This window comes from Anopheles maculipalpis, chromosome 3RL (assembly GCF_943734695.1).
Source record: "Anopheles maculipalpis chromosome 3RL, idAnoMacuDA_375_x, whole genome shotgun sequence".
Taxonomy (NCBI): domain Eukaryota; kingdom Metazoa; phylum Arthropoda; class Insecta; order Diptera; family Culicidae; genus Anopheles; species Anopheles maculipalpis.
The window spans coordinates 19624070-19639988 of NC_064872.1; the positions used below are offsets into that span (position 1 = coordinate 19624070).

At 45.3% G+C, this 15919-nt stretch overlaps 2 protein-coding genes across 2 annotated transcripts in view; one reads left to right on the forward strand and one right to left on the reverse strand.

The window, feature by feature from the left end:
• LOC126564500 (mannose-P-dolichol utilization defect 1 protein homolog) overlaps nucleotides 1–15919 on the reverse strand; it is a 161617-nt gene that overhangs the window by 112954 nt on the left and 32744 nt on the right. The window lies entirely within an intron of this gene.
• LOC126563919 (serine-rich adhesin for platelets-like) overlaps nucleotides 1–15919 on the forward strand; it is a 29679-nt gene that overhangs the window by 12482 nt on the left and 1278 nt on the right. Inside the window, exons 2-3 of the mRNA XM_050220719.1 lie at nucleotides 1221–1776; nucleotides 13951–15892. Of these exons, the coding sequence (XP_050076676.1) occupies nucleotides 1308–1776; nucleotides 13951–15892 (2411 nt within the window). The 5' untranslated portion in view covers nucleotides 1221–1307. The remainder of the gene's footprint in view (nucleotides 1–1220; nucleotides 1777–13950; nucleotides 15893–15919) is intronic.

Genomic DNA, 15919 nt, shown 5'->3' on the forward strand with positions numbered 1-15919 from the left:
CCCATCGCGAATTCGAAACACCCCAACCAATGCAAACCAATTCTTCTTTATTCGCTTGTATTGTGCGTACACAATCCACCATTCGAAGATGCGAAAGATTTGTTAGGCCTCTGGTGTCTTTAACGACTTCTCATTAATTAACCAATGTCGTTACTGTACCATCTTCGGCTAATTGTGTCTAAATGCTGCAACTACATTTCGCACTCCACCATTCCAACTCCCATCGTTCAGCTGAATGACAGTTGCAACAACAATAAATCACCACCTGCTGGTGCTAATGCTGCAACTTGATCGCAGCCTTCTCCGCTTCACTGACACTGATGAGTGACCGCTACGTTCAACGCGTACTAATTGCACGGTAAAGTCCGGCGGCAGTGTTTTATTGCTGGCTATTTTGCGATGGCTAGAAAAGGCCCACCATTATGTTGACAGTCGTGCTGGAACTGAGAGGTTCCCGTGATGATCCCGTTTTGTGATCGAGGGAGTTGTAGAAATAAATCCATGCGGGCTTGCTCGTTGGGATCGTTTACTTCACGATCAGGTGCATCAGGAGGTCGTTTGTACATTCGGCATCGTTGCTTTGTTCTTTCCACAGTAGCATAAACACTGGAGAACTGCTTAGTACGACACATTTTGCTTTCTTGTTGATGAGAATGTTTTGCCTTCTTTTGTATTTTTTCTCTCTTTCTCTCTCTCTCTCTCTCTCTCTCTCTCTCTCTGTCTCAGTGCGTGATGTTGAACGTTTGTTTTAGCAGAAATAGCAGAAACGATGACCAACAACACACCACTATTTACCTTGGCAAAGCGGGCTTGCGTAGACTAACGTCTTCAATGATGGTGCCCAAGACTCTGCGTAATCATAGGTTCATTGGGCGACGGGTTCAATGGGTGCGTTCGTTATTTGCACCGAAAGGATGTTGTTGTGTCCTCCGTCATTAACAGCAAAACGCTACCTATCCGAGGAGCGAGGCAGAAATCACCACATGAACGTATCCCTCGAGGGAGCCAACCATATGATACAAGTTATGTCGCAGTGTAACGATCGCTTAAAGATACACTTTTTATTGTGCCTATAAAGATGAATTCAATTAAAACTCCGTCCTCGTCATCGACGTCCTCTTTGCCAGTTGAAAAATTTTCATTGCCATTCCCTTTCCTCTAATTTCGATTCACCTTTCTAAATGCTGTTTTTCTTTTTTCTTTTCGTTGCACTTTTGCAGAGTTTATCGACCGGCCGCCGCCACAACGCTAACGACAAACACTTGCCACCCGGTGGACCCCGGACGATGCAATAATTGGCCGGCACGATGAGATGGTTTAAACGATCGGCCGAGTCGCCGAAACTGCTCAGCCTGTCCCCGCTGCGACACTCCGAGTCCGGGAATGTCTACGGCGGTAATGAACCGTCCGGGCTGTTGCTGCTGCACGATCGCGATCTTACGACCGGTGCGGCAACGATCCGGCGCCGAAGTGCGGGCGATGGCGGTGGAATTTTCGGGATGAATCCAGCCGGTGGACCTGTGGAGGAGTTGACTGTAGCCGGCACAGTCGGGATAGTGAACTCGCCGTCCAGTTCGTCCACAACGTCCGGTTCGTCCGGTTCGAGTGGATCCTCCCCATCAACCACCAACTCGTCCAGCTCGTCTACCACCAGCAGCTCCCCGTTTTCCTACACCAGTGACAGCAGTAGTAGCAGTGGGGGAGGTGGTGGTGGTGTTGGTGGTCATAAGATTCTTCAGTCCGGAACTGCCACTACGCCAAGAAAATCGCGCATAGGTAAGTGTACAAGATTCGATGCGAATATCCGGGGATTTGGGGATACTTTTTTTGGAACATACGAAATCCAACCATCCTGAAGCAAGGAAGAACAGGAAGTTAATCATTTGTGGGTACCGAAAAACAAAAATCTACCACAGCCTATGGGCTCGTTGACAGCTTAACGATCGGAAACGAATGGCGCATCGCACATGGGTTCGTTGCGTTCACACGCGAGTTCTTCCAAAGTTCGCTCCAGTGGACGTTAGAGCACGGGTTTGAAATTGTGCCTTGTGGCTGCATTGAAATCGGGGACTCATTACCCCGAAGAAGTCGTCCAAACCTCATTCGACAGCTGCATGCGGCTAGCAGGTCTCGTGTGGCTTAAGAGCTCGCCATCGGGCATCGAAAACTTCAAACACAAACATCGGACACTAGATTGAGGAAGAACGCAATCTTCCGTCCGTCCGGCGTTGAGGTTGGTCCACACGATCATCTTAAATAAGTTTCCTCCAGTTGGGGGATCAGTTGCGCACGGTGGGATTTTATTGGGTCAGAAAAAAAGACGACACAGTGCAGTTGTCCAACGAGTTAAAAATAGCCCAGCACCTTCTGGTTTGCTAATTGTTACGTTACGCGTGACGCGACTGTATCGTTGCGTGCTTGCGTGCGTACTTTCTTCCCGCTAAGAACTCGCGCCACTGATCATCCTAATGACCTCCCGGGGTGCGAACTCACCGGGAGTGAAACATACCGTACCGTGAACTCGCCCATATTTCATCGTTAATCTGCCGTACAAGCGTCCGGCGTGACACATGGCTTGATTCTTTCATTTAGGCCAAAAAAAAAAAAATCGCATCAGTGGCGATCGGCGTGATCCGAAATGGATGAACTTGTTCGCCTAATTGCTTTCGCGTTGCGGTATTGATACGTGCCGAGTTGGTGGCTTGTGGCGCGTGCCGATTACCGTAGGAAGAACAGCCGGTCGCCGTGGGTTGTTTGCGTTTTGGCGGAAGATGTTTGCATGATTTTTGTGATGTGTGCCACCAACAGAGTGCTACCTCCTACGAATCTGTCGCCATTCGGGTTGAGTTTGTGTGTCGTTTAGCGATTAAGGTGTTGCATAAAATTGTCATAAAATAGTCAAATTTATGATGAAACTGGAAGTGCTTGTTATGAATTATGCGACAAGTTGAAGTTCACATTGAAACGGGGTAAGAAGAACTCGATTTAGAAAAGAATGTGTGAATTTCCCCAATCCCAAATTGACGCCAAATTTCTGAGAGTCTTACCAAACATACCGAGACGTACATGATACTCCACTTTCCACCCGGTTGGAAAGTGGAACAGGAACTTGACGGAACCAGAGCAGCTGTAGATGTAGTCGCGTCGAATGATGAACGTCATAAATCACACGATGATGTGAATGCACCAGACCCAAATGTGGTGTCCTCGCCTCTACAAGTAAAACTCTTGGTGGCACACAGCGTTCCGAACACATAACCCATGCATCGCTGGTCATTGTCATTGTCATGCAAGATTGGACCTTAAGCTTCGCCGAGTGTGCATATTTTACACCCCAAAACCCTGCGCCTAGTCTGCGCCAGTGCAAACAAAACAAGCTACAAGAAGTGAGGACAAAACAAACGCGAACAGTACGAAACGATTTAAAAAAAAACACACAAAACCAACATAAAACAACTGCCCCATTTTGATGGGTGTTATTGTTTGCTTCTGTTCTGCACCTACATGTTCCACCGGTCAGTGGGCCATGCTTGCGTATCTGGTTGTTTGTTTTTAGGAAAACGGAAGAAAGTTTATGTACGGAAATTCGGAGGAAGCAATTCTTGAGGTTGAGGGCCCCAATGGTTGTTGAGAGGTAATTAAAAAGCTCGAGTTCTGTTTGCAAAATTAGGTACATAAAGTTGATCAAATGTGAAGCACGCTCAGCACAAATTTGTTTTGGAGTCGCAGCGCCTCAAAGTATGCAATCAGATTACTAAGAACCTTTTTTTACTAAATCGCTCTACATTTATTGAGTACTTCTGAGGACTTTATGGCAACTTTTACGATAACTTTCAGATGTTTCGTATGAAAAATCGTGGTCAACGCATCTTTAGCCGTTAACAGGTGTGTTATGCTCTTATGTTCGTTCAACTAATTTTAAAACAAACTTGAATTTCATAGCATAATATATTTAAATTCATGCATTTCATCCCATTTGTCAAGTCGTCATGTCAGCTCCCTTCCGCCTCCAATATGTTCCAAACCAAATTTATTCATCCCAAAATGAACTGCTTTTTAGGATGATTAATATATAATAGTTACCATGTTTTTTCGGGATCTATCTTCCAAATTAAAGCTTTCCTTCCTCTGTTTCCATCCTCTTGAAGATGATGTAACGCAATGCATTGGTGCTGCAACACAAATCAGCCGCTGATAGGGCGCCCTCCCTTCCGATAAACGCCGACTGAACGCGGACTGAAGAAATGGAAATGAGTTATTTAGTAATCATTGTGTAGAGCCCTTAACCGTTACCCAAAAAAAAAAAATGGGTGTAAAGTATTTGGATTTCTTTTTAAATTTTCCACGGAAACACACTTGACCCGTCGAGGTGATCTGGTTTTTGGGAGTAAACGCCTGCACGAGCAAATTACAGATGGGGCAGCACGCCCAACATCAGAGTGCACTAAAAGCGGTTTAACCTTATTAATTCAATTTGTTCACCCCAATCGATGGTATGGAGGCTACATAAGCACGATTCCACGACCACCCATTAACCTACTGAACCCCGCGTCCGGATTGAATCGTCTTTTTTTTTTCAATTTTACGTCTCAAGCACCAAAGAAGACTCTCAGCCGCTAGGGAAATATTCGACAGGAAAGTGTAAAATACTTCCTGCTACCCAAGTCCCACAATCAAAAGAGAGAGGGAAAGGAGCTCTGATAAGTGATTTTTTTTCTTGCAGAAAAGTAGTATTTACCTATTTGCCAGGGTTTTGCGGTAACGGCGTACAATTCCATCGATCGTGTGATCTCAATTCCACCTAAATGCACTCGTGAAATTGATCGGTTGACCCCATCAGAGCCCCTTTTTGTCGGTGTTTGGAAAAAGGGAGTGAAATGCAGCCATTCGAGAAGGAAAATTACCTTCCAATGCAAACGATTGCAACAGACCGAAAGAAATGAAAATACTTCTCCCCGACCGACCGGTTACCGGCTGTAATTGAAACAACTGGGCACGTAGACATACATACACATAACCCCAACGGTACGGTTTCGGTGCATTAAGAAAAGCTCTGCATCCATCTCCTTCCGAAGGGTTTGTCCGGCTAACATCAGACCGAGCCACGGGTGTGGGCGTGTACAATGCAGGGAAAGGGCGAAATATCTGTGTTCCTCTACCGGGGCATCATTCTCGCCAAGAAGAAGCAAGAGGGCGTCGAAAGAAACCAAGCCGCAGCGAACCGTGTTTGTTGTGCAGGAAGGAAGTAATGTCGAACGAAGTGGGTCAGACTAGGGTAACAACTCGTAATGACCGATCTGTTTTGGCTAGTAGTGGGAGAGCAAAGGGGGCTTCCAGGTCTGATCCGTTTCGGAAGTATCTTGCAGCAAACCGGGAAAGAACGTGCTGTAGTAATGATGATGACCCGCGATGTCCAGTCTACCGACACGTGGGCTATGTGGGCAGTTTTCTCCGGGTTCCGGGTTGCGGTCGATGTAAGATATTCTTTTCACAGGTTAACATGCTTCCCGGTAACACGATAAGTGCTTTAATTAGAGAAGTACCGCTGGTTTGAATGGCTGACCCGTGGTTCGGCTAGTAAATCAAACCCAGCAGTGCTTGAATTGATCCGCTAACGAGCAATAATTGAGCCTTATGCTTCAGCTATCGAAACTAATCCAATCGATACGGACCATTGCTTAACCAGAGTTAGATGGAGATCTTCTCAATTTCTGGAGCCCTACAATTAGTGGCCTTTTCTTCTTTAAAAGAAAGAAAAAAAAACCTTCCACACCCATACGTCACAGAAACGTCATATTAGACAAGTAGCAGCACTGACCCAATCCAGAATGATGCATGAGATCGTTCGCATGGTTCGCCGCTTACTTCACGGCTTCTTTAGTTCGCGGTTTTGAGTTTTTGCGAAATTGCTCGCATACCCATCTACGTTTAGATCTTCTCGTCTGCATGGTACGGTCGGTCTCATGATGGACCGTGTACCGTGCGGTTGCCTAATCGTTACCACGGCGTACAAAAAAGGGTAATCATAATCATTAGTGCAGTCGGCCGCGTACCGTACGGTAAGGATGCACCAACAGCCGAATTCCTGCACGTTTCAGCCAGTGTTCCGATCACCTTGGCTTGGGTGCCGTACCGGTTCGTGTGTGCATGTTCATGTGAAGAATGCAAATTTGGAAGGAAGCTACAATTATGGCCACGGACAGTGTGCTCCGGTGTGCTCTAAGCACCGCAGTGTAACGACCTGCAAACGAAATGGTACCCGTTTGGCCTTCGATTAGTCCATCCAACGGTTACGAAACGTCGACCCGATCTCAACGAGCCAGCGATCCATCGTTGGTATTTTGTTTGACCGATCACAGCAACATAGAAGAACGTTTCCTGCAGCATAGTAGTGATCGTGATGGCGCCTTCTCTAACATCCGGCGATCAGGAATAAATTGTATTGCAAGTAATCCTACCACATATTTGTCAACAACTGCTCGTCGGGCAGTAGAACAAACATATAAGAAGCCATTTCCTGTCGTAATTCGTTTGCGCTTTTTCCCCCCCGTACTGACAGATGCTAATAACTCACGTGCTCATCGTCCATGTTGCGGCGTCTCGTGGACACCGGGGGAAGGTCGTGAGTTCTTCAGAAAGAATTCCACCTCCCCGGCAAGTCAACAAGCAAAGGCTAGTTTATGGGTACTACTTTTATTAGAACGAGCGCTATTTGCTTCTCTCTTCATTCCTGTCCCGATGATGTCTACAATGTTTGGATGCGTTTGAAGAGATCATGTCTGTTAGGGTTTGTGGACAACATTCTTGCTTTGGTTCAAAGTCCCTCCGTTGACATCGGGACGTTGAACGATACAACCGGTTGTAATTACCAAGATGATTACGGGCGCTATCGGTCTTTATATCAATTGCATCCAGGTTCTGTCCTGGCACCTGCACTTCTGCACAGATTCACATTGAACCAGAAAAATCTGGTAATAATTTCTTTTAATTAGAGCAATTTATTGCAGCATATGTGCAAGGAAAATGTAGCGGAATTATGTAAGACATTTAGAACGAATTATTAGAACGGTGGGGTTCTTCTTCAGAAGCTTCATAATAAAAAGCTACTTCTCAAGGGTTCTCTAGCAATTCTACTTCAAGATCTCTTGATGATTTAGAGTTAAGGATCAGGGAATGATAATTGTATCTGTTCTACCTTTTCTTACACAATTTGTCCAAAAGATAAATAAAACGAAGTAGTCGTAACATTCTACATCTTACTTCTTACTGCTTATTGCCAACAATTTCTACGAAACAGATTTTGACTATCAAATATTATTTATTTACACTGTTAACTTCATTTAAATCTTTCTCAAGCCCATGCAAACCGAACATTAATTCGTCACCCCGCCAACTTAAGCTCGATTTGGTATCAGCCCATATTAAATGCATAAAATCACGTTGAATGGCCACCGCTTCGCATACTCATTCCACCGAAAACAACGTCCACAAACCCGTTCAGCGGCGCATCCACATTAGTGCGGCCTGATGGACAGTAAAGCAATAAATTATTTCATTCTCCACCGCCCAAAAACAAGTGGTGTATGACGTTCGCCTGACGTTGTGATCTGTTTGCTGTGGACACTTCTCATCACACGCTTCAAAATGCTGTAAAGTGTTACCAACCATCGACGCCTACACGCTTGGCCACCAGAGAGGGGGAGGAAAAAAACATAAATCTAACCCGTTTAGGGAAATGCTATTCTTGCTGAAGCTGTCCGTTTTAACATATGGGAAGGAGCTTCCAGAAATTGTTCGTGACGGATTTTGGATGGAGATCCAACCTGCTGTACAGTAGTGACGCTTACCACAACCTGACAGCCTGTTAATTAATCTTCACGAATAGCTTCTTACAACTGTCCCAAACTTAGCCGTGAGACACTTCGCTAATGTGCAATCATTACCCATTAATCATAACGCCTCGTTGGTTGGATACTCGCAAGATGTCACTGACCGCGCTGGGACGACGTTTGTGCACTCACGTGGATTAAATTTGCTACAAACTAGTACGACATTTGTGGTGTGACTCGAATTAGATCAAAACCCAACGCCATGTCATCCATTCGTCATGTTTCCCCACCTAACATGCTTTGGGCATAGCCCAGCTTACAGATATGTGTGTTCTGACTAATCAATCTTGCAATCCATGCCGTGCACGAGACCTGGGAAGTCCCGACTCATCCCGCCACAATCATTATGCAACACGACGTGGTGACCTCCAAAGATAAAAAAAAAACGACCACCACTTGAAATCCAGCAGCAGGCGCACGCGAAACATGCAAAAAGCACTCCGCCAAGTCGCACGGATCCTCGGTGTGCGCACGATGATCATGAGGATGATGATGCGAAAACGAGTTTTTATGCTGTGCCTGGCGGGTCAATTTCTTCGGTGTAGGTCGCTTTTTGGGGGTTGACTGTGTCTGTGTGTGTGTGTCGATCGTGTTTTTATGCTCCTTGCGTCACGTTTCACATAATCGCATCAGCCTTAATCAGAGAGCGGGAACCCTGCCGAAAAGGCCGACATGGGGGGGTAACCCGTTTACGTCGGTTTTTATGTTTTGTTGCTCTTCCGAAAAGGGAAATATTTATCCCAGGTTTTTTTTAATTTCTTTTCCCTTTTTAAAGGTATGATCTAGATCGTGAAGGGCGTATATAGGGATGATGTTTTTGATTGCTTAAGTGAGGGTTTGGCTATTTTTATTCCATCTTTATCTAATTAATATAAAACCAAAAAAGTTATTAAAAAAGAATTAATTAAAGAAATATTAGAAGATACGTAAAAATGACAATTGCATAAACTAAATGTATGAAAAATATTCAAAATATTCAAGTGAAATGATCACATTCCAAAAATTAATCTAAACAATTAAATGAAAATAAAGTATACAATATATTCAAAAAAAAAAAACAAAGTTAAAAACGATAAGGATAAATGCATAAATGCTATAAAAAAATGCAAAAAAATATGAAGAAAAAGTAACAGTAACTGTTAAACTTTTAAAGTAAGAAAGATTGTCAAGCTTTCATTAAAATTTGAGAAATAACTACAAGTTTAAAATTAAAGAAGAATTAATCAAATTAAAGGTGAAAAAGTAGTTAAAAAGAAGCAATTTTTTAGGAATAAGATAAGCGAACATTAAAAAGGCACATCATCAATGATAAATATGGTCCGATTTTCGTTTTATTTTATTTTTTCGATTGGAAATATCATACAAGCACGAACCTGTATTCCCGTCTTATCAACCAAGAGGAGTTTTAAGGTTATTCTCAAAAAAAAAAAAAAACATGACCACATGTCAAGCGCGGCATTTACTTTCCCTTTCATAGTCAACCGCCGAGCCATCAGCTACGGGTTGTCGATGAAGATGCCAATTGCTGTTGCTGCTAAGGGTTAAACAGGGCATTGTTGCATAAATGGGCAAGTCTTGTGACACATAGGCACCTCGTGACCTCGAAAAACTCCCACAGAATACCAACCCATTTGGTAGACGACATCTTGCCCGAGAGGCACACGTTGCGGACGGCAACAAACCGATCCGATTCGATCGGTTGATCTCCTTTAACTCCCTAGTGGCGTAGTGTAGGCGTCCTACACGTCCTTCCCCGAAGGCAATCCGCCGGCATGTCCGGCGGGAACGTTTGACTTTTTTGTTTATCTCTCGGTCCGGATTTCGCAACACAAGGGTCGTATAATGGATGTAAAGCAACCTGCTGTAAGGTCAGCTCACGACAACTTCCCCATTTATTGCATCCCCAGACCACCAGTGCCAATAATTCGCGTACAACTTTTTTTATTTATTTATCTTCACCGCCTGCTCTGTGTGGCGCATTGTAAATTGCATATTTGGCAAATTTTCCTTTCACTTGATCGAGAGAGAGAGAAGGCAAAAAACATCAAACAAAATTCGCGAAAAACCTACCAAACTGTGTGGAGCTGGTGGCATTTTGTAGGGAGTTATACCTGTCGGCCATCCTCCATTTCCTTTCTATCGCTGTTTATTGATTTGAATTACGGGGGGAAGGCAGCGTTGGATTGAGATAATTAATTTAATAAATTAATTGGCCACTGTTTTGCCATTTTGCGCTGCCCACCTTGGGGGAGTTTAAGCGTGACCTTGCATTTGCTTTTATTTTTGCCAACCAAGTTTAGTGCGCTAGTTTTATGCTGGTTTTTTTGTATTCGCAAACTCAACGTTATGACTCATTTGTTGTGATCTGCGTTTTTTTATAAATCATATAATAACAAGCAACAGGTTGCAGTAGGTGGAGTTTGATCAAATTTTTGCTGTACGATAGCCACAACCCACTCGCGGATGTGTGTGATACCGACGAAATGTGCAAGAGAAGAAACATTAATATTTATAAACATTTTCACTTTCACCCAAACCAGTTGCTTTGTGTCGCTGTTTGTACGTATTTTGCTTGTGTTTTGCAGCAGGAAGAAAGTCATCGATTTTGTTTTCGAGTTTCCGCTCATATTGCCACTTAGTTTTCCATTTCGTAGCTCGGTTGTATGACACAAGAAGACTGGTAAAACATTACGATTTAATAGTGTTTGCAACCATCATTTCGGTGTCCCCTGAAATGTTATCATCGACCTCAAAAACAGACAAGCTGTCTGTCTGCAGGGCTTACCAGGGATGGGGAAAAGTAGTGTTTTCTTGTTTGAAACAATAGTCTAACATTGCGCCTACGACTGTCCACGTGAATGAAGCAATCGTCACAGATGGATTCATCTGTGTGATAGTTATATTTTTGTCATGAATTTATTACAGTCTTTACCCAAGAGACGCGGATTAGGAGATACGAGGATTATAAAATTTCACAATACTTAGAGTTTATTATCTGGATTTAAGTCTTTACTTAAAATTAGAAAACATAAAATCAGCGTATTACGCAGCTAAACAATTTTATTTTGAAGAAATCATAGGGAATTCATACGAACAGTGAAATAGTCTTATGTAATAATGTAAATGTAATTATATTTGTTGAAATTTAACGATTCGTCAAAATAACGAATTTATTTTAATTTTTAATGTTCATTTATAGATAGAAGTAAGAATTTTATCTCGTTATATGACGTATAAACGATGTGTTAAGCTGTCCAGGATTTGTCTGGTCCGCATTATACACGAGTTGAATAAGGCCTTAAAGACCTAAAGCTTCTATAAAATAAATCAATATAAAGCTTTGTTTCTTCTTTTTGGCTCAAAGATCTTCTAGGTAAGGTCAGCCTAACTAGACATGTCTACTAGAAGACCCTCTAGACTTGCCGATACCACACAGTTGGACAGTTAGTCCTCAACTAAAGGGAAAGGGTCCTTATGGGATTTAAATCCCGGTCCTACCGTGTGTAGACCAGCGTCGCTGCAACCACAACCAGCCGAACTGCCCCTTTATATACTGTGGTGTATCCCATAGAGCGAATTATTTTAGACTTGTGGACGCTACCGTTATGACCCAGTCAACCCTGTAATAACCTCAATAATTGGATGACCTTCCTGATCTGTCTATTACCGGAAGGCACGCTCTCATTTCCTAAACCTCCATCTGGACCACACAAAAAAACTAATGAACCTCGGTTGAGTCCTCTTATCTCACGCCCAACACGTGCACACCATAAGTTGTGACATCAGTTCTCCGTCATGCAGGCCCCGTTTAGAAGTCTTTAAATCCTCCTCCGTAACCTCTTCATGGGCTTCCCCTCCTTCTCCACTTTCTGTCTTTACTCTGTCACCACAAAGTCTGCCTTTGCTGTACAAAGAATTATGTATATGCGTAATTAAGTGGTCACGTTTCCATTCTTTTCGTTAGCTCGAGTCCGCAAAGTGTTTGATTTCTAGCGACACATTCAATCGGCCACTGCCGACGTGTGTCACACACGTGGGGAGGTGAGCGTAGGACCAGAGGTGACAAAAGTTGTTTGCAAATTCTCTTCAAAAAAAAGAGTGCACAACGTGCACCTGTGTGTACTGACTTTACCCTACTTGTTGCGCCCGTTGGCGGCCTAATGCATTCGATCAGATGACTTTCGTAACAGGGAGGCCCTCCGTAGGTTGAATGTGAGCTTCTTTCTCTCAACTACTGCTACCCGCGTTACCTGCTAAGTAATGTGTCAGTCAACTGCAAAGTAGGCAAAATGTGTGTGTATTGTGTTGGGTTTATTTTTTCTCTTTGCTTTGAAACCCAATGAACAGAGCCATGGTAGGGCCAGCTGTTAATTGATCGAGCCATGGATATTTATGTTAATTTATTGTTGTCGTTGCTGACTCTACACCGGTTTTTTTTTTCTTTCATTATTTCTGTCCAACGGTGGTGCGGTTGTGGAATAGTAAACACCCTGTGGGTCATGTCGAACTTCGTCGGTACCATGACACTGCAGATCAATAGATCACCAAATACTCGCTGGAGGAAGTCTATGATATGAGACGCAGGGTAGGGTAGGGTGGGAGGACAAATATGATCACATCTAACTTCACGTCCAGCAACAGGGAATATTAAACATGTACAGGAATTCTCCATTGCATCCGTTTCCTTCGCATATTGGCCCAAGTCCCAGGTCCCGAGACCCCGGGCCCCGTCAAACGAGAGGATGACTCCCGCGTTTACGTCATCAGCCATCAGCACAGAGGCAGCTGATCCGGAGGAACTCGAAGATCACACACAACGCGCTTGGGGTGGTTCACTCTCTTTCTCTCGTTTTTTCACCTCATCAAACCAACTTTCTCTCCCTCGCTCTGTCTCTCGCTCGTTGCGTTTCGCGGTTGTATTATCACTCTTATTGCTTTTCTGTGTGTGAGGCGAGGCCTCGCGAAGCCTGAGCCCTCGAGGACCGTCAGTCATTTTAGTCGGCCGTACGCATTCGGAGTTGATGTTTTTAGTGCCGCCGCGCGGTAACGATCGTGACACATTGGTGAATGGTGAAAAACGGATAGAGCGCGTGATAGAGGATCTCTTGACGATCATCTCTGCTTTCCAGACGAGACGATAACTAAAAGCGTGTCCTGAGCATTGGCAGCAAAGAATTCGGCGGAAACCGCATCCTCATAAATTACTTTTTAGTTGGAGAGGTATTTAACAGTGTTTGAAGAGCTCGGTACGGTTTTATGATACGAGTGATCAATGGAGAGACACCAACATAGTGGTGGGGGAGCAGACATGTCAGATTTTTTTGACTTCTACGAACTGACTGCAACTCGCGAGACATGTCGCGAGTTCACGGTCTAAGGCATGCAAACACAACCGCAGAACATGGCTGTTTCGAATGCACTTTCGCACAAGCAAGAAGACGAGAATGGGCCAAAACAAAGTGGAGGTGCAAGTTCTCGCGAATTCGAAAGCCTACTACACGCACTCGGAGCGCACGGTTACGGTGCTCTGGGGACGTCGTTTGCGATGACTATTAGCGTTTCAACTTTCGGAGCCGGTTGGTGTGTTTTGTGTCGTACACCGTTGGTGGACCTTGGTGGCCTCCCCAAAAGAAAACGGTTCCAGTACAAAGGCGCTGTCTTTTTTTTATCCGATACCGGTATACGTCCGTTCCGGTGTGGAAGATTTCGTGTGTCCTCCACCAGTGCACGTACTCCTGCGTACTCTAGTTCCAGACAGTTTCAGCGCGACAAGACATAATTTATTATTCACGTTTTTTTTTTGGTTTTTTTGTTTGTTTGCTGCTGCAGTTGTGTGAGACTTCATTTCTGTCCTCTCCAAAATTCCATCATCATCGAGAGACATTTCTCTTTCGACACGAAACCAGTCCATATGGTCGTCAAATTGGAGCAGGGCGTTCAAAATTCCTTTCCCGTTGGTGGTTGCAAAAAGATCGCCAACTCTGTTGATGATTAATTAAGCAAACAAATAAACAAACACATACTTACTAATGTCGCTCGTTTTTATTTTTGTTTTCTTCAGATCTGTCTCCCGTCAGCTGGACAAAGCGGACCGGATCGTCCGGCATCAACTGCTATAGCATCGAGGAAGGGCGGGTTATCGAGCGCCCGAAAGGTCGTTACATTTCACCGATACGCATCAAAAACAAGCAGCAAGCGATCGCGAACGGAGCAACAACTGTAGCTGGTGGTAGCGTTAGTAGCAGCAGTACGCCGGCCTCTACCACTGCAGCCAGTTCTCAATCGCATCCATTCGCGCCCTCCACAACAACGGCAACAACCACCACTCCAGTATCGCGTCGAATACTGCAACGAGCCAGTGCCGATAAGGGCGCGGATGTGTCCGTCAGCGGTATCGCATCGTCCGGCAGTTCCTCGCTCTACAGGCAGCTGAGTCGATCGATCGGCAACATTGTCGATACGATCGAGAGTCGCGGCAGTCCCTCGCTTAGTCAACGTTCGATACCGTACCGGGAGAAGAAGAATCCGCTCGGTAGTACGCGTCTTTCCTGCTACCAACCGATCAGTCTCGATCAAGCGAGAGCGGCGGAGGAGCAGCAGCAGGAGGAGAGTAGTAGGCAGGAACAGCCAGATCGGAAGCATGGTGTCACAACGGTGGACAGTAATAGTGCAACGTTACGAGTGCAAAAAGTGCGACAACCGCTCTACAAGTCGGTGGACGATTTGATTTTCCTCGGCTCGTCTGGTGACGTTATCGTACCTGGGACGTCATCTGACACGTGCGCCACAACGAGCAGCAACACGTCAGAAGGCCCAACCGAACTGCAACAAAGCACCCTACATCGGTTGGCGTCTCAAGCGATTACGTCCGATACGAGACGCAACCACCAACATCATCTCAAGCGCGCTATCACGGTGGATGTGGGTAGTGGCAGTCCTGCTTCTAATCCATCTACCACCACAACCGATCGACGCTTATCATTCCCACAGAGCACGATCGAGCGTGACGCCCTGACAGCTGCATCGCCCGCGAAAGCGAGTGAACCATCTAGCGAACTACCAAAGAACGACAAAGAAATAACGACGCCGGAGTCGACAACGATGATCATGATGGATCCTGCCGATCACGACGAAACGTACGGGTTTGCCCAGATGCGCACGACGCTCGGCCCGATCGAAACCGCCTATCGGTTGCGGTTGGAAGCGCTCAAGCAGGAAACCGCAAACGGGGACCCGATCTCCTCCTCCTCCACGTCCTCCACGTTCAAGACGCCAAAGAAGAAGGACAACTTTACCAACAAAATACGCGCAATGTCCGATCGTACGCAGAAACTGTTCTCGCGCATCTACTCCACGAACAGTGGTGCGAGTGGTGGTGGCCAGAAGGGTTACCATCTGTCCGCGACTAAATCGCTAAAGAAGTCTACCGGCAAGCTGTCCGAAGCGAGCCGAAGAAGTGTAAGCTATGGCGCACTGCCGGGACTCGCGGACTTCCAGAAGAGCGGTATGTCCAAAGAGCAACGTAACGATGACTATGAGGACGTGGAGAAGCAACCACAGGACACGGTTCCGAGCTCGGTCAAACAGCACCCGATCGATGATCTCGATAGTGAGCTATTGGTTGGAGGTGGTACAGCGCTGATCGCGATCGGTGGCGGAAGTAGTAGCACTGGTCACACGGACGCAGAAGATGGCGATTCGGGTATTTTGGTAAATGAATCAGGTGCTTCCTCAATTCTCGAAACGGACGATGTGTTTCATGAACAGGGTATTCCAAGAATACCGCACATACCGACCAAGGTGCTGAATGGAAGTGGGGCTGAACCGACAGAGTTTAAGCTGGTCACAATCCGGTTAGACGAGCAGATCGATTGTTTGGCAGAAGCGGGACCGGACGATGGTATTGGTTTGGGTATTATCATCAGCCCAATTGCCACTACGGAGGGTGAGGTTAGCAATCGCTACAAGGTGGCCCATGTTTTGCCCGGAGGACTTGTTTGCAGGTAAGATATTGGAGCTGGATGGCGTCA